This window comes from Ctenopharyngodon idella, chromosome 15 (assembly GCF_019924925.1).
Source record: "Ctenopharyngodon idella isolate HZGC_01 chromosome 15, HZGC01, whole genome shotgun sequence".
NCBI classification, from domain to species: Eukaryota; Metazoa; Chordata; class Actinopteri; order Cypriniformes; family Xenocyprididae; genus Ctenopharyngodon; species Ctenopharyngodon idella.
The window spans coordinates 734,917-754,343 of record NC_067234.1 but is presented as its reverse complement, the minus strand read 5'-3'; the positions used below and the strand labels follow the sequence as shown (position 1 = coordinate 754,343).

Here is a 19,427-nt window from a genome sequence, read left to right as displayed (position 1 = left end):
ACTGACACAAAGTAGATTTTGATAATGTCTAATATATATCCAAATGCAATACCTAATAAAAGCATTATGTCTGATACACTGTTCTCAACAACAAATGAGTGTGAAGTTGTCATTTGCAGCTCAAAATGTATAAGTTCAGAAGTATTTATCTTGAGGTCTTTTTATATTTTTATTAAACTAATTATATAAAACTATGTTGTCAGTGCACTACAAATGAACTGGATCTATGCCTTTATTTTGTTATTCAGATTCATAGAAAAAGAGAAGGCATAAGAGATTTCTTATCCATTTATGCAGGCAAAAGCGCACAGCAATGAATGGGTTAAACCTGTTTACACCTGGTATTAAGATGTGTTTTGGTCGATCTGATCACAAGTGGACAAGGGAGACGCGTACCCGTTTACACCTGGTAATTTTAATCAAAGGATAAGTTGGACACTGTTGAGCCAGGAAATTCAACATTTACAAAAAATAGTAAAATCTAAACTGCAAAAGAAAGTAGTCTTTGATTATGTTTGAATATATATCCAAATGCAAAAGCTAATAAAAGTAATTAATTACGTCTGAAAACACTGTTACGAGCAACAAGACTTGTCTCAACTCTGTTTAAAAACAGGCCTATGCTGCCATTAAGTGATTATACTATGCATTACATTTGATTTTATTTCTTTTTTTTCAGCCAGATAGCATCTGCATATTTTTACTTTCACATAATGCATTATAAAAAAAATGTCTTTTACTTTTTATTTGTATTATTTTATATAGAAATAAATGGTGTATAATTTATTATGTAGAAGATGTAAGACACTTCCAGATTCCCTTTTTGTCATTACTTTAATCCCTCAACATGGCAATACTCTTCAAGATATGCAATACCTTTTCGCATCTTCCAATATTTTGGCATCATGTTGAGAAAGTTTGCTGTGAATCGAATGACGCCCTTTGGAGCAGTAGTTAAAAATTCAGAGCTTGATTCAAAAAATCCAAATTCAAACAAAAATAACTGACTTTCTATTAGTCGGAGCTAATGACTGTATATTAAAAAGTTGTCCAGCTCAATGAAAACAATATATATTCCGAGTTTGGTGACTGTACGTAAAACTATCCCCCCACTTTAGTCAAAAGGTGGCGCTCCTGAGCTCCTCCTAGAAGCCCATTTCTAAGGCATTGCTCATGTGTACTGGTCAACAACTCTGATGTGTGTGTCGAGTTTCATGCAATTTGAAACATGCGAAGAGTCTAAAAAAACACCCCAAAAAATATTAAAGTTTGACGCATTGCCATGACAACATTATTCAAGATATTACAATCTTTTTAGAGGTGTACATCTGCGGTGTCTTGTCATTATTTTGACTAAGCTTGAAGCAAATCGGGTAAAAATAAGGGCGATTTCAAAGCATTTAGAAAGTGGCACATTCCTGCTGCCAGTTGGTGGCGCTATGACTTTAGCCCTGTCCACACGAACATGGGTATTTTCAAAACCACAGCGTTTTCTATGCGGTTTGGCCATTTGCCCACACGCAAACATAGTATAAGGTCACTGAAACCGAACCTTTTTGAAAACTCAGGGTGCCAGGGTGAAGATTTTCAGAAACTCCGGTTGCAGTGTTGTCGTGTAGCCGGGGAAACCGGAGATTTTGGCTTGTGACCTCGGAGTGCACGCTGTTATCTTCTTTGTTTAACATTAGATTGTGCGCTGCTATCTCCTTCTGATTGGCCAACATGGCCTTATGGTTAGGGTTATATCGCCACCTGTTGGTTTGGCATGCTCTTGACAGCGCTTCATGACGTGTTTTTGCGTTTTCATGTGGACGGAATATCTTTTAAACAAAGGAGGAAAAAATACACATGCATGTGTGGATTAGGCCTTAGTCTTATAATAGTCTTATCCATATCCAACAAACACACAGCTGAAGTTTCATCAAAATCAGTGAATGAATGCAGAAGTTATAACACACTTCCTGTTTCCCTTTTTTCGCCATAAATTTGTTGCCTCACCATGGCCAAACCATTCGAGATATCAAAAATCCACTTGCAATTTAGCATCCTCAATGTCTTTACTTCATGCTGACTGAGTTTGGTTACGATCAAATGAATCCCCTAGGAGGAGTATATCAAATTCCAGAGCATGCGTTTTTCAAACAACCCATAATAGTCGACTTCCTGTTGGACTGGCATATGACATACAGTCCGAAAGTTGTTTGGCTCGATGAGATCTAAAAGTTTATAAAGCTTGGTCACTGTTGGTGAAAAGGGGTGCGCTACAGAGCCTGTCAAATACAACCATATAAAATGGTGCACCACAGAGCATAAGGATACATAAGGAGTCATTTACTCATAAGGACTTTCTTTTCTCAAAATAAAAAAACATTTTGAAGGACGTTGGAAACCAAACAACATTGGAGCCCATTGAGAAAAAAATAAACAAAAAAACAGACATTTACAAATATCTTGTGTTTTGTCGTATAGAAAAAAGAAAGTCATACAGGTTTGGAATGATATGAGGGTGAGTAAATGATCACAGAATGATCATTTTTGGATGAACTACTGTATACTTGTAGAAGTGCTGCCAGCTTAATTCTAAGATTCAGAGAGAAGGGTGGAAATGGTCATGTAAAACTAATTAGGACAGTTTTTGGTTCAAGAAACCATTATTAACATATTGTTGCCTTCAAGGGAAAAATAAAATACTTTTTCACATCTTGCCTAGTCAGACCAGTAGTTTATATTTTAATGTACCCAGCATTGTTTTAGAAAAAAAATTATTTTAATTGAAGGTTATTATTTTTAAAAAAGCTTTGTGACAGCTATAAATGGGAATACACTTTCGCTACAAAACATTGCCATACGATGTGAAACATAATATTCATCCAGTTCTAACTGACACTTTTGGCACTTTTATAAGTCATCCTCATGTAAACCATCTACAGTACAGATTATATTACCTCAGTGATGTATTTAAATCAGCAACAATCTTTAATACATCACGAAAATCCAAATATTTTGGATATGGTTAGCAGGGCATAAAATCACGAACATGTAGTGTAGTGAAAGCTGGGCAAGTGAAGGTCCTTTTCTCCCACTGGTCACAGACCATCAGGCCATTGATATTGTTTATCCCTTTGAGCTCACCAGTTTGTTTTTGTAGTCTTCAGAGAGCAGCATTTTAAAATTTTCCACATTAAATGTATTTTTGGGTTTTCTAAGTTGTTTAATCATTTGAAGAACATGATTACAGCTGTTCAAAAAAAGTACCAAGTAATATTACTCTGTCTGACATTGCCTTCCTCTCTGTCAGTGGCACTCTATGGCCCAAAAATAAACATGCCTTTTAAGTCCCATGCAGCCAAATATATTGTCTACATTCCTCTACAAACACAGACACACATGCGTACAGATGAAATAACATTTCACCTCTCCATCCACTCCAGTGCTCACATTGACTATCTCAGCCTGCCAAAGAGCTGATCTGTGAGGAAATGGATCTGCCACTTGTGTTTGATATGCAGCTCTGATATAGTGCATGCTTACTCTTGTAGTCTAAACTTGCCCTGATAGCGCATACTTGATACGATTGCTTTCACTGGACGTGTTTAATATATGCGCTGTGTGCTTTGTATGGAGAATGTGCTGCTCGTTGGCCTGTTTGTTTTGGCTGGGTGGGGATTTGGGCACTTTGCGGACTGACGGCTGGGGCACTGAGTGCCGCCGCGCTGTCATGTGGGTGAGGATAGAGGCGGGATCCAGATGGAGGGGCGAGTTCTCCAGCGGCTCTTTGTAAAGTGATACATTTCAAATATACACCGAGGGGTGGGGGGCAACATTAGGGTCCTGGGATGAATGGTTTAATTTGAGTGGGCAGCTCTGAGTGACAGAGGTTACCATAATAATCAAATAGAGTCTCAGTCTTTACTTAAGATGCTTGTGAAACGATGTGTGTGAACGCAGGGCCATTGGAGTGGTTTGACTTCACCTGCGACATGTATTTGATTCACTCATGTGGTCCATCTTGATTCCCATGTAGGGTTGTATGGTACAAAAATAGTACAGCGGTATCGAAAATTTACATTCACATTGAATAGTTTTTTTAATATATATATATATATATATATATATATAAATGAAATCCATTTGCATTCTTCATACTATATGGCATCAACTATCATCAAAATTAAATATCATAAATTTGTATAAACATTAATGAGAACATCTTTAGACTTTTTTGTTTTTGTTTTTTACAAATCTACTGATCAAAAGTTTGGGGTAAGGTGTTTTTTTTTTTTTTAATTTTCTTTAATTCAGCAAGGATGCATTGAATGAATCAAAAATTATTTAAGTACAAAGTACAGCAGTTTGCAGAATTAATAATAAGAAATGTCTCTTGAGCAGCAAATCCGCATATTAGAATGATTTCTGAAGGATCATGTGACACTGAAGACTGGAGTTAATGACTGCTGAAAATTCAGCTTTGCCATCACAGGAATAAATTAGATGAATTTAAAATATATTTAAAAAAAAAAAAAAACATGCACTTAAAATTATAATAATATTTCACAGTATTACTGTTTTTACTGTATTTTTGATCAAATAAATGCAGCCTTGGTGAGCATAAGTGACCTCTTTAAAAAAACATAAAAGTTTTATCAACCTTAAACTTTGGAATGGTAGTGTATGTGTGTAAAGTGTCGTTAGATTATTTAATTATTGCAGATTTGCATCAAAGTCAGTGGGTGCATTTCAAGTGCAATTTGACATTGTTGGAGAAGAGATTTCTCTAACAATGTCAAATTGCACTTGAAATATATGTATAAATATATATCTCCCAGGAAATACATTAACTGATTTAAAGAAAAAAAGGGAAACCTTGAATGCAATTTATGTTGCTTTGGATAAAAGCATCAAATAATAAATAAAACTGTAGAGTGTATATATAATATACACTTATAAAGTTTATATATAATATATATACATAATATACACTGCTTTTTTTTGCTCATTGTTCAAAGTACCAAAATCCAATGCAGATAAAAGAGAAACAAGTGAGTAAAAGATCATAATTAGTGCTGTCAATCTAGTAGTTAATCACACATTTTTTTCTGATTAATCACGAGTAATCACACCTCACATTAAGTTTTTAATTTATTTTTTATAGTAATAATTTCACATTTAATCTCCAAATTAGTGTAAAAAAAACAGCATAAAGACAGTATATTTTAAATATTTGATCTAACAGGTAGGAAATATACAGAAATTAAATAAAGTTATCCAACACTTTATAGCCTTCACTGCATAAATTATATTCACTTTTATTTAAGCTATAAAAGTGATTTAGTCAAGAGCAGTGAATGATTTTCTCTTTTTCTTTTGTTGTTTGATTAGGATTAATGACAGACTACAGCAGGTTTATTAGGCTGCTGTCACTTTAATACATGATGCGGATCTGAAATGCATCCCATTTCTTCACTTTTTATGTTAATTTAAGACTTTATTTAACTAATTTAAGGGCATTTTGGCATCAAAACGGGCATTTTGGCATAATTTTGCGTGTTTTTGCTGCCGGTGCGCTGAAGCGGCTTTCTGTTCGCATGAGTCGTGTGTCTGCCACATAGGACATTGACAGATCATATAATTTAATGCTAGCTAACGGATGACGGAAAAAAATGGATGCTGCGTTAATTGCGTTAAATATTTTTAACGTGTTAAACTAAAAGAAAATAATCGCATACGTTAATGCATTAATTTTGACTAATCACAAATTATCATTTTGAATAACCATACAGTAAGCATTGCAATATTATTGTATTGTGTCCTACATACCAATATAATTAACACCAGAGCCCTGTTGATTCCCAGAGACAGACAAGGTGCTGAATCAAGCTAAAACTGGTCACTCTGAGCATGAGCGGGACACACTGTCTGCAGATGGGCTTCTGATGTCTCAGAGGAAAACCAGTTCTGTGTGCGTGTCTTTTGTGTGCACACATCAGCCTGACAAATCCGCCTTTATTCAAGCAGTGTGGCGCTGCATGTCCCTAAAGCCTTGGGGAGCTTGGACGAGAAGGCAGGAGGAAAATAGAAAACAGGGATGTGGAGACGCAATCAGGCAAAGGAAGGGGAAAAAAGGGCTGCTGTAACTGGAGATGTGACAGGAACGGGAGATCAAAGCGCGGGCTGGAGAACGACTTGGGGAAAAAAGGAGGAGAAACGTCCTTTTATAAAAGAGCCGAGACCCGTTTCCTGTGCAAACACACTCTTCTGAGCTATGAAACAATGTCTGGTTAAAAGGGCCTTTTTTTACGGGCACCTTTGGCCGTTTCCCCCCAGAACGCCAGGGCCGACCTGGCTCCCTATGAGCTGTCAGTCCCACCCCCACTCAGCTTTTATTACCCTGTTTTGAAGCCCCGTGCAGGAAGAGGTGACAGGCTGCCTCATAATTAGACAAGAATGTGCTCGCTATGGATCATAGGCAGGGTCGGTCACAGGACTGAGATAAATCGTCAAACAAATTCAAATTCAAATTAATTTTCTTATCTGAGTTCATAGTGTTATTTTTGGGCGTTATCTTCCCGTAATTAATGTCCTGATACCAAGTTGAAGCACAAAACTAACCCTTATAACTCTCAGCTATAGATTCTTCCTCTGTAGATGACTATCCCAGGCTCTTGAAGCCTGTATTTCTTGCTAAAGAACTTGCTTTCAAGGAAAGCCCAAGTGAGAAGGTAAAATTTAGGTGTCGGAGTCAAAAAACAGAGGCTCAGAGCACCTACAGGTGGCGTCAATCCGTGCATGAATCCCTCTTACCCGCTGTTCAAATTCAGCCTGACAGATCTGGCAGGCCAATAGGAAAAAGACATATTTTAGACAGCAGAGTGTGTGAGAGTCGGGGTGCTAAGAGGAGCTAGCTGTATTTGATTACTGGAGGTCATATGAGGCTAAAAACAACACAATGTAATATGGGCACATAGGGGCAAAGCAAACAGCTCATATTTTAAAGACCGTAGGCCTGAAACTGTTAGTTTAAAGGGAAGCAGACAGAGCCAGTGGCCAATTTGTTTCTAGAACCACAGCACTTTTCTGGCTCTGTTCATCCTGAATGAGTGTAAAATTCTTGTCGAGGTGCAAGAAGGACAGGAACGTGTCACACCTCTCAAAAATGAAATGTTGTTTTTATTCAGTCTTTGTTAGTTGCTTTGTTTTATTAAACAAATCTCATCAGATTTACTTGAATAATGTAACAGTTTTAGGAATATTTTGAGTATATTATGTTTTGAATATTTAACACACTTAAACATTTTGTAACTTGACACTGTACATGTCGTAGCCTGTATTGTACGCTGCCGGTGGGCAATAGTATACAGTATGGGAGGCTGATATACTGTAGGATGTATGGTTTACATTGGCATGCAGAGCCCATTGAATTGAAATCTTGGCTTTTTGGCAGTCTTTCATGGGACAATATGCAGCAGGTAAATGTTTCACAGAAAGATTGCAGTTTTCATTTTATACTTGTATAACTTTTTTTTTTACATCTCTGTTTATATCATCATAGACAAGATGAGTCAGTCTTGGTTTTGTTGGTTGATTCTTGTTATGTGATTGTAAGTCTTTATATTGTTAAAACATTAATTCATTAAATTCTCTTTGTTAACTTCTCATTTAATGTAATTGTTACAATGAATCATTATTGGTGGTTATGAAATGTATCCAGTGTGCTTGGACCAATCTAAGGGCTTAATAAATTACACCACTTTTATTTCATAAGCACATTTTTATAGTGCAAAATATCAATGTCAAAAGTCATTCTTGGAATTTAAAAGCCAGCTAGATAGCAATTTTCATAGAAATTATGTGTGTGTAATATATATAAAATATTATGCTATAGTTATAGTATATAATTTATATATTTAAATTTACAAAAACATTCAAGCTTAATGAATTAATGTGTAGTACAGCACAGCACCGACACGAATACAGAATCTACGTTAACAAATCAATCTTTCTATACGCACCTGATATCGTCTCTCCTAATAATATGTATGGAAGAAGGCCATCTAGTGACTCTTAGAGGCAACATGTTAAAGGTAACATGATCATCAGATTTAACGCTCACTCGATTCAAATCTCTTTCCTCAGTAATGGAGCCGAAGCACGTCCTGCCACTGCCTACGGCTTTCGTCCTGATGAGCCGTTCTTCCACGGGTACGGATCCAGCAGATAGAGTCACTGCATAACAGTTTGCTACAAGACGATTTTAATCTCCTTGAAAACTCAAACGCTGTGAACCAACCATCTCTTCCACAAAATGTGAGCCCACCCTTGGATTCAAAGGCAGATTTAATGACGAGACCCCCGTAAAATGCTTGGTGATGCTTTATAACTTTAAATGATTAATTAACAAGCAAATCAGTAGTTCACGTTCATTCAAATATGAATATAAAATATGTTATATATTTTATATTCCCATGTTTGGTTATAAATTGTTTTTTTTTTTCTGACTTTTTGAATGTACACACATCTGCTAAGCTTTATTACATTATGTAATGCTTTACATTATCTTATACAATGTATTAATATTATTTATGAAAGATATAAAGCGCTGTAGTTCAGTGGGCATAATTTGGGTTCAAAACTTTTTGATCTTTAGAGAGAGAGAGAGACATACAGGTAAAGTATAATGTGCTGCATGCGCTACATACCACCAATGAAACAACTGACTTACTAATGACAAAGTTACAGTTTAGCTTCAGAATAGTCTTCATTTATTTATACATTTTATTTTTGTTTTTTAGGTTTTGGAGAGTGCACTTTAATATTAAGTATAATCACTGAACTGGATTAAATCTGTTCTTCATATTTAAATAATTATCAGCTAAAATGTTATTGACTATTTTATCTTTACATGATATTATAATGTACTTTCGGCCAGTAAATGGATTATTATATAGCCAGTTTTCATTAACCCAATGACCATAAACTGCATTTACAGCTTCATAAAGATGTAGCATCACTCACTATCTTGCACTACTTGTCTTATAACAAAACTATACGCTGTGTCTGTCAGATAGCATATATTAGTAGACATTCCTCTTAGAGATATTTATGAATTAACTACCTAACCATGTCCAGGATTCATTGCTGTGAAAAGAGTCTTACAACACTATAAGTAAGGTGCTAAATGCTGCCTCTGTTACAATTTTATGTAATTGTTTTTACTTGATTATCATGTTTCTGATTGAGCTGTAGCATGTGTCTGTTCATTTTTAAGTCTTATTTTAGAGTACTGTAATTTAGTTTTAATTTATCACAATGAATTCAGGACCGCTCTGTATTTCCAGACACAAAACGTGCCTCGTAACATCTTGGCCTTTGCTGCTATAATGATCCTGTGAATTGTCCTTAACTGCAAACAGAAGAAATAAAACAATGCACTAATTTTGTTTTGTGGAAATTTATTTTAACAGACTCTCTGTGATAATCATATGTACAAAGGTACTGTGTCTCATTTTCAGAAAATCTACAGCATGGTAAAAAATAATTGTTTAGTGATCAGCATGACCCCCTTGTTATTTAATATAAAGAATGAGTTGTCTGTACAGGCCAGCACAGCTTGTGAATAAATTAGTCCACTAAAAACATTTGTGTACCATCTAAAAATTTAGAGTTTCTAGTTTTTGTCATTTAATTTTAATAGCCTCACATTGTTTAAAAAAATAAAATAAAAATGTTCTAACATTAAAATTATGCTGTCTAAAAAAACTGCAGGTACAAACAACCATTTTTGTTAATATGATACAAGATAAAGTGTTAAAAAGGACTGAATTCTGTTTACATAGACACTTGGTTGCTATGTGAGTCAAAGTATTTTACAAAAAGTCAGACTTTAAATGTTAATCATTAGATTAATAATAAAAAATAGTAAATGATGTAACTATAAAAAATATATATATATATGGAATAAAAAACAAAAAAAACATTGGAACACTGTAGTTGGTTTTGTTAGCAAAGCTGGATAGTTGATGATAATTTTTCATTAAAACATTTTTAAGGCTGGTTTTCATTACAAGGTCTCACTATGTCCTCTACCTCGATGACCTCCATTATGAGATTTCTGATAGCCTGCACACTGTCAGCGGTCTCCTCTGGTGAATCTGTGTTCACAATGCCTTTATGGTCCTCCAGCTCTGATGTTAAAGCAACAGCGCCCCCTACCGGACCATCAGGAACAGAGTCAAGAGCAGGAGAAGCATCCACTGCAGGACTGTCTTGCGTTTCATTACTATTGTCATCACTAGATGGCACTGCCTCACACACCTGGCTATCCACACTGTGCTTGGCGTCCACATCAGTGTCTTCAACACATACATCTGTGCAAACTTCTTCACTGATCGTCAGTTTAGCGTCAGGTTGGACAGTACGGACACATTCCTCTTTGATTTCAGACTGCGGAGTACTTGCATCTTTACTCTGCTCATCTGCTTCCACATTTAGGGTTTCACAGGCATCAGCAAGAGCAACAGGCCTTTCTGCAGCTGAGTTGAGACAGACTGCTTGGTCTGAACTAACAGAAGATCCCTCTGTAACATCATCATCCTTCACTTTGGAAGGTGTCTCTGGTTGTGGAGAAGATGAATCCTCTGCACATATGATGGTTTCAGGTTTGGTTGAAGAAACATCAGTCTCTGCGACTGATGTTTCTGCGACTGACTCTCTCTCTAGAATAGGAGATGAATTATTAGGTAATGTTGGTGGAACATCTGGCTGGCTTTCAGCAACACTGAACGGTGATTCTGGAGGTTCCGCAGATTCTGGAGAAGACACTGTAATCTTCACTGTAGGAATGACTGAAGTATCATGTGTCTGGTGGGTGTCTTCACTGACGGTTCCTCCTGGTGGGGAGGAGATCTTTTGCTCTGCCTTCTGAGAGAGAGCCACAGAGGCCAGCACTTGGGGTGGGCTAGAAGGGGCAGAGAGGGGCGGCGTGCGGCTGTCAGCCAAGCTGCTTTGACTAACACACTGCAGGTCAGTACTGTCCGCAAACAGGTTGTTCTTCTTCAGGCTGGCCGCCTCCTTCACCACTGTACAGCAAACATATGGACCAATATGTAGATGTTGAGTATTCTGAAGTTAATAATATGTCTCTAGACACTCAAAACAAGCAGCTAAAACAGTTTACCTTTGTTAACTTCGTTATTCAAAAGGTTGAGTAGTAAGTTCTCATAGATATTCTCCACTTGAACAAAGTTTGTGTAATCTGCAAAGACGAATTGTTCAAAATTCTGAAGCTCCTGCCAAAAAGAGAAAAAAAATTCAGTCAACAATTCAAACAAAACGCTAATCACCCCTGTATTTGAGCAGGAGCCTAATATCAAACAAAATCATGATTCTGTACAGGCTGACCATTACTAAGTAGTGCATTCATTGACACAAACACATATCACTATCTGTGAGTATTCTCAGTCATCCAGGTCATCATTAGGGTTGGGAACCAAGAACTGGGGCCAGTTGCATAAACATAGCCATTATGTTACCCAACTAGCAGTTAGTTAGGGCTAGTCAGTCTTACTTTTCAGTATCAAATTACACCAATCTACGTTTTTATGTAATGGACATTAAAAAAGATATGAACAGTCTAGAAGAAAAATATTTGATTACTAACTTGTAAGACTAGTCAGTTCTTTTTAGTGAATCAAATACATACAGCACAGCCAGTGTAGTTTGATTCCCAGTTTTAAGGCCCGTTCACACAAAGCATAATGATAACAATATTAGGGCTGGGTATTGACACAATTTTTTACGATTCGATTCGATTTCTATTCACATGCTTGCGATTCGATTGCGATTTCGATTCGATATTGATTATTTTGGATGTAGTATATCAGTTACAGTACATGGCAAATTTTCTAGAGGAAAAAAAATCTCTCAACTAATGCTGTAAACTACACATGGGAGTCAGTTGGTACTACTTTACTATAATATTGAAGGTTAAAATTTTTTTTTATATACAAACACTTAATTGAGTGTAATTTGTTTTTTTATAATAAATAAAGTTTAGAATTACATAATCATATTTCTACTCCAATTCTTTTTTTTTTTTAATATAAACATTTAAATCGTGGCTGTCATAACTGATTTATTCAAACATGCATTAAATATTGACATGATAATGAATATGTCACGTGCATAGCTATTTATCAGAATGCTGCTCTCTAGAGTTCACTTTTCTAGCTGCCTAATGAGTTTATGGTCACTGAATATGGTTTTTCTGAGGTAAATGTGACTTTACGTGACATTGTTTACAAGCTGTTTTACTGACGTCTTCCGACGTTGAAACACTGAGACATGATACGGATTTCGGTAAGTTGTACTGCATATTTTAACATACCTTCAGATGTTTAGTCATGTTTATTTCGCGCTGTAACTCGTATTAAAGCGGAGGAGAGGATGTTTACATGCGCTCCGTGCTACCGCTTCTCTTTAACTGAGGCGCGATCTGTCACGTCACATTAAACAGCGCCAAAACGGTATTTATTTTTTGAATCTCATAATAAGATGGACATAATTTGAAATCTGAGACTTTGCTTCATATCAAAAGTAACAAAGCACAAAGATTATTGCGATTTATTGGATGGGAGGCGCGCTACATGTTCTGTTCATTCATCAACTGAAAACAGACTAGACTAATCGATTCTTGGGATTTAAGAATCGATATCGGTTCGTAAAAATGAAAATCGATTAAAGTCGAGAAATCGATATTGTTTACCCAGCCCTAAACGATATAGTTCTAAAAATCGTTCTAAATATAATAAAATAGCAGAGTCCACATCACAACTATAACAATAACGGCACAGAGAAACGATGTCGTTGGAATCACTTTCAGAATGATTTTTTCCAGCTGATGAATGATAAAAACAATGACAGCCAATCAGAATCCAGCAGATTTTAAAGAGCTCGAGCATCTAAAGAGGCAGATGACAAAACTGCAGTGCATGCTTAGAATAAACAGAACAATATCATCCTCTGATAATATCATTATCAGAACAATGTCATTTTTTTTTTTTTTTTTACAAACTTGTTAAGAGATGAATAGTGCATACAGTTTTGCAGCCGGGGGCCAGGTTTCTCTTGATGGCTGGCAGGGTGATGTCAACCAGGGCGTCCTGGAATATCTTCTTCCTTACTGTGCTGCTGTCATAGTCAAATTGCTAAAGGCAAAAGCAAAAGTTTTCATAATGATTGTCATATATTAGAATTATTCTAGTAAGATGGTGTACTGCTGCCTTGCTCATGTATACACTCATATGTAAATGTGCGTAAAACCAACCTTGAGGACACGTAGCTTGGCTTTCTCCATGACCAAGGCCTGTTTGTCAGGTTTATCTTTTAAGGCAGACTGAAGCAGGAGCTCAAAAGTGTACACTGCATTCTCCATCAACTAAAAAGAGTGGAACAAAACAACAGCCATGCCACAGTTCATTTATATTCCTTTGGCCTGTAGGGGGAACCAAAGTTCATGACAAGGTGAGGCTATGCTCTCCATTTTGGTGGAGCAGTCTATAGGACAAATATGATTCCAGTAGTTTATATCCACTACTGAGGTCTGAAAAAGATTTGAAAAGATTTATACTTGCAATTATACTTGAGTCAGAAGGCCAGATGAACTATTTCATTACACGAACATAAAACATCTAAAAGCCCCACCAAGAGCATGGAAACACACCTGCTGCATTTGATTCTGGGTGCAGTGAACTACTCGAGTCGAGTTGGAGAACTTGAAGCGGTTGCGGAGTTCCTGGAGCTGTTCTTTCAGGACATTCACATGCTGGTAACAGTCCTCCATCCGGTCACGACCCACCTGCTTCAGAGCCTTCAAACAGACAGGCATGACTCATGAGAACTCGAGGGAGTCTGAGTGTGTTTGTGACTTCAGATGATCGTTATTCCAGCATGATCTAATCACGTCAGCTCTGCTGTCTAACACTTCACTCTCCTCTCAAAGGAAAAACTGACCTGATTTGCTTCAATTGTTGTGCAATTGCCTTGGCCAGGAAATGTTGAAATCAGCAGATAAATATTCATTTTAAGAACTTGCATGCCAGAAAGCTGTATTGCCACATATTTCTAAATGTTCTGCACTCTCTTACGCTCTGAAGTTCCTCTGTGACTCCCCCCTGAGGGAAATCCTTGCAGACTCGGGTCAGCTCGTCTTCCAACAGCAGTCTCACAGCCTGGAAGCCTGCGCTGACCGGACCCATCAGCTCCTCCAGGATAGAGGTCAGGTATGGGGCCACGCTCTCTGAACAGTATTTCATGGCTGGCTCTGATACTAAAGCTTAACACAAACAGAAAGTAAGTCAAAAGGTACCGTACAACATGAAGATGGATTTGGTTTGTTTCGCTGACTACATTTACATGCATAAAAATATTCAGATACATTAATCAAAATATGGTCATATTTAATTTTGTAAGAGTTGGGTAACCTGATTGTCTTAAAATAATATAAGTCAAGGTGGCCATTTGCTTACACATTCACTGGTAGCTATTAAACAAGATTTTATTATAGTTATATTCTATTTACACTGAGTGACAATAGCAGCATTTTCTTAGCGATATGCTATTTACACCAGGTGAAAATAGAGATAGATTCTGTTTACACCATGTAAAAGTATCAGTATCAGTATCAGTTGTTTGCACCTCAGTATTTTTGTACATTAACATGATGCAATAATATCATAGAGTGTAAATGATTATAACTATTACAATTATTAAATGGATGCTGCCTTATTGGGAGAATAAAAACACTCCCTACACCTTCCCCTAACCCTACCCAATAAACACTTTTAATATTATTAACCACTCATTCGCAGTTTATTTCCACTTTTTGAGCATTATTTTCATTTTTATAGAAAATAAATGTGAGCTCGGCAAAAGGTGGATTCGAACCCGCGTTGATCGCATTAAAAGTGAAGTCTGCAAGCCTTACTTGCTGCTGCTGTGCCACTGAAGACATTGAATCTACATGTCTTTTTTAAAACTTGAGTGGCCCAACCAGACATTCGTGGGCGGAGCTAGTGTAAATCGCGTTTGCCAACAAGGGACGCTATTTGCACTTAGTGTAAATAGACACTCCGAACTAGGAAATTGTATGAATAAATTGAAAGGCTGTATCTTTAAAGTATGTAATGAAAATTATTTCTTTAAATCATTGGCTGATACACAGTATTTTAGCAAAAAATGTAACTCATTAAACACAACTATAATGTTGTTACCAATTATTATTTTGCTTTAAACACATTATTCATGATAGCAAAAAGAAATAGTAGCATATAAAGGAGAAAATGATTGACTAACATTATTAAATATTAAAGAAACAATTATTATTCCACCTATGGTGTACTCTCAAAATACAATAGGTTAATATGATTTTTGTGTTATGAAGGAAAAACATTTTTTTTTAAATAATGCTACATTATTCTATACTGTCTATATACTATCGTTCAAAAATTTTGGGTTTCTAAGATTTTTTTTAATGTTTTAAAAGAAGTCGTTTATACTCTCCAAGACTGAATTTATTTGATCAAAATCAGTAAAATGGTAAAAATTAGTTCTGTTTTAATCTGTTTTAAATGGTCATTCATTCCTGTGATGGCAAAGATGAATTTTCATCATCATTACTCCAGTTTTCCTTCAGAAATCATTCTAATATACTGATTTGCTGCTCAAGAAACATTTCTTATTATTAATGTTAAAAACAGTTGTGCTGCTTAATATTTTTATGGAAACCATGATGTATTTTTTCAAATACAAAGTTCAAAAGAACAGCATTTATTTGAAATAGCATTTTTATAAATGTCTTTAGTCACTTCTGATCAATTTTATGCCTCCTTGTAGGGCTGTGTATTGCCTAGAATCTGGCGATACGATACGTGTCACGATACAGGGGTTACGATACGATATATTGTGATATATTGCGATACTTTAAGAAAGGCGTCATAAAGACCACCACCATATGCATAATACCTGACAAAAAACTTTATTTAATCAAGACAGTATCATTAGCATTTACATTACTAATCACTATTTTGTGCAATCTAAGTAAAGGGAAAATAGTCAAGTGACTGCAGGATTCTTTAGGTGTATATGTTTTAAAGGTTCAAATTATAGCAGTTTTTAATTTTTAAAGTATTTAACAACAGAAAGTCATAGTCCATTCCATGACTGCATGACTGTTTTTTTCATATTTAATATTGTAAAGCTGCTTGCTTTAAAGCAGTCTATTGTATAAAATGCTATTTAAATAAACGTGCCTTCACTGAAGTGCTGAACAGAGCTCGTGCAAACATATCCACATCGCTGTGATCACATGCTATGACAGACAAGGAAGAGGGAGATTTGAAAATAAGAAAAAAAACTGCAGAACGAGAGATGGGACACAATACAAAAGAGCTCAAAAGAATATCACTGGAATGAAGGTTTATGACTGGGCAAGCTCTTTAGGACCCAGACATCCACTCGCATTGCGTGTGTAACATGGGCCAGATAGTGAGAGTTTTGCAGTTAAACCACTGCACACTGACGACCGCTAGAGAATCCGGTGTTTAGTGTCATTGTTAGTGCACTCGACTCACATGCCAGCAGTGATTGGGCCAGGGTTCGAGACCGACTCGGAATCCTAATGAGTGGAGTGTGAGTTTTGGAGGTGGAGCAATGAAGAGAGGGGTGGGTTTGTTTGGGTTGATTTCAAATATCAACAATGTCCGACAGCGCTGTTCAAAATCTACTTACCGCACCTTTAGTCTTTTAAAAATATCTTACTGACCTCAAACTTTTGAACGGTAGTGTAAAAAAACTAAGGGGAACTGAACATTGTATATAGGACTGATATCTGTCCATACCTTGCAATTTAGTTTCCAGGAATGTTTGTGAGTTGATGATCTGGTCCATGTCAGAGCGGATGAGCGCCTCCTGCTGTTTGGTGGCATCTCTGCACTCATTTTTCAAACTCTCCAATCCTTCTCGCAGTTGTTCATGTACAAGCTCATAGGTTGCTTCCACTGTCTAACCACCAAAGGAAAAAAATCAAAAACACAGTAACATCCTAAATGTGGCCACCATAATCCCACTTCATTATGAACATAGAGCTGCCTTTGTCTACATGTTGCCTAATGACAAAAAAAATGTCCTTTTATAGAGCAGTGACCTCATCTAACTGGTACACTCTGTGAAAGAGAATTATGTTTCATGGTATAAAACTTTTATTGTTTTGGGTGGTGTGGAGGCCAGAAAAACAATGGATTTATATATTCAGAATGGACCAGCCAAAATGTTGCCTGACTGTGACATTCAACACATAGCGTGTCAAAGATCTAAGAATAGATGTGAGGGGCAGGCTGATCTCACTGACCGCAAACCACACCCTCTTCCTCTCTGGCTTCTTTCCCTTCAGTTTGGGCAACAGCTCCGTCTGCAGCGAGGGCAGCAGCTCCTCCATCACCAGGTTAGCCAGCACCTGCAGATAGGCAGAGCGAGTCACTATGGAAGCCCATGGTAGAATAAGAGCTGTAATGATACCGGACTGAGTCACAGACACAAAAATATCCACATGGCATTGACTCATGGAGGAACAGTAAAAGTGTTGAATCACTGGGTTGTCAGTGGTATAATGTCACAGCAATGAATTAGTCTACAACAGCCAGAATCACCACAATGATGTGGCAGTTGAGTCCTATGTGGATACTGAGTTTTATTGATAAGACAAATACAATTGTCCGTCAGTGAGTGTAACTAAATATGCTATACAAATTATTACATAAATACTTTTTGATTTTGACTGGTTATTCTACGATCAAATTTCTTGTATAATGATGCTAATTGTTTAAATGAATGTAGCCACAAAAAACTGTTTTTGATAATATAATTTATTAATCATTTATAAAAAAAAATACAGTAAAATCATTCTAATATTCTGCCTTTTGAGCTCAAGAAACTTATTTCTTATTATTATCAATGTTGAAAACAGTTGTGCTGCTAAATATTTTTGAGGAAACTAATACTTTTTTTTATTTTTGATGAACAGAAAGTTCAAAAGAACAGAATTAATTTGAAAAAGAAACCTTTTGTAACATTATAAATGTCTTTACTGTCAGATTTGATCAATTTAATGTGACCTTGCTGAATAAAAGTATTAATGTCTTTAAAAACTAAATGGTAGAAGTTACGGTAATGTATTATAATATAATAATTTAGTTTACAATATTTCATTTGTTTATTTATTTAAAAAGTAGAGGTCCTGATCACCTCTCAGGATTTGTTTTGTCTTGTTAAAATAGCCTATTTTTCATGTCTGTTTTCAGTTCTCTTACAAAACAACACCTTGTCCACCAAATTAGGGTTCAATGTGGGACCCAACAATAGTTGGAGGAAGGCAGAGGTGTTTCCTTGAGTGGCTACGGGACATCCTGTGAAAGACCCTGTTGTGATCTCAAGATTTCATAACAACAGGAGATTACAAGAGGAATTTTGGCATAATTTGTTGTGTCCTCTAAGGCATGTATCACTATTAGATTTCTTCTACAAACATGAATGGTCCAGTACCTCAAATCATGTTACGTTTTGAGAAGAGGTGTGCCATTACTCAAATTTTGTCTGGCATATGACAAAACAAATTACAAATTGACTCAAATTTGTAAGCAAACTGGGTTAAGATTTTTAGGGGAATGCAAAGTATTGAAATATATTCACCATGGCCCTCTGTAGTTTCTACTTATTAAATAACTTAAATGTAATGTGAATTTAAATACTTAAATGTAACATTTTAAATATGAATTTCATAAATTAAATAGCTATTAAATAAATCATGTATCTATCATATGTACTTGATCTTGTAAAACAAGTACATGTAGGCACACATTTAAAACTTTCAGTCAAGCATGAAATGACAGTCCAATGATCCACAAATGGAATGTTAACAGCAAGACACTCCTAAATCCCTGACCAGACCCTCTGTCCACACTCAGCCTCTGACTGCACCAGTCTGCTGACCACACTATGACGTCCACCTAAGTCAGACTATTTGTTCATCTCTGTGGCCACTACATCAAAAAAGAACCATGACTCATCTGATTCATTCAAAAGAAGTGGAATCTGCTTTTCTGGAAACTCATTCAAAACATAGTTGTGAGTAATATGGAGACCAGGAGGCCCACCTCACAGTCACGACCCATCAGCATATCCCATGATTCATAGTGGCCCTTCTCCTGCCTGTAGAAGTGAATGGCCTTCAGGAAAGCCTGCACTTCACATGCCATACTCTTCAGATAATCTGCAGATAATATAGAGAAGAGAATAGTTTTGTCAGATGAATTGATTGTGTAATGAAGAATCATGTGAGCACCTCTAAGAAACTTCTCTTTTCTGGTTTATGAAAACGA

At 36.3% G+C, this 19,427-nt stretch overlaps 2 protein-coding genes across 4 annotated transcripts in view; one reads left to right on the top strand and one right to left on the bottom strand.

Moving 5' to 3' along the window:
* Window positions 1-9,432, top strand: part of LOC127496284 (kinesin-associated protein 3-like) — a 34,332-nt gene extending 24,900 nt beyond the window's left edge. For all 3 annotated transcript variants that reach the window (XM_051864104.1, XM_051864105.1, XM_051864106.1), the window contains one exon: window positions 8,134-9,432. In XM_051864104.1, the coding sequence (XP_051720064.1) occupies window positions 8,134-8,218 (85 nt within the window). In that variant the 3' untranslated portion in view covers window positions 8,219-9,432. The remainder of the gene's footprint in view (window positions 1-8,133) is intronic.
* The window catches only part of LOC127496283 (protein Niban 1-like), a 29,679-nt gene continuing 19,684 nt past the window's right edge, over window positions 9,433-19,427 (bottom strand). Inside the window, exons 6-14 of the mRNA XM_051864103.1 lie at window positions 19,203-19,318; window positions 17,402-17,506; window positions 16,893-17,055; window positions 14,142-14,329; window positions 13,718-13,864; window positions 13,322-13,432; window positions 13,095-13,202; window positions 11,174-11,285; window positions 9,433-11,075 (exon numbers count right to left, since the gene is read on the bottom strand). Coding sequence (XP_051720063.1) covers window positions 10,042-11,075; window positions 11,174-11,285; window positions 13,095-13,202; window positions 13,322-13,432; window positions 13,718-13,864; window positions 14,142-14,329; window positions 16,893-17,055; window positions 17,402-17,506; window positions 19,203-19,318 — 2,084 coding nt within the window. The 3' untranslated portion in view covers window positions 9,433-10,041. The remainder of the gene's footprint in view (window positions 11,076-11,173; window positions 11,286-13,094; window positions 13,203-13,321; window positions 13,433-13,717; window positions 13,865-14,141; window positions 14,330-16,892; window positions 17,056-17,401; window positions 17,507-19,202; window positions 19,319-19,427) is intronic.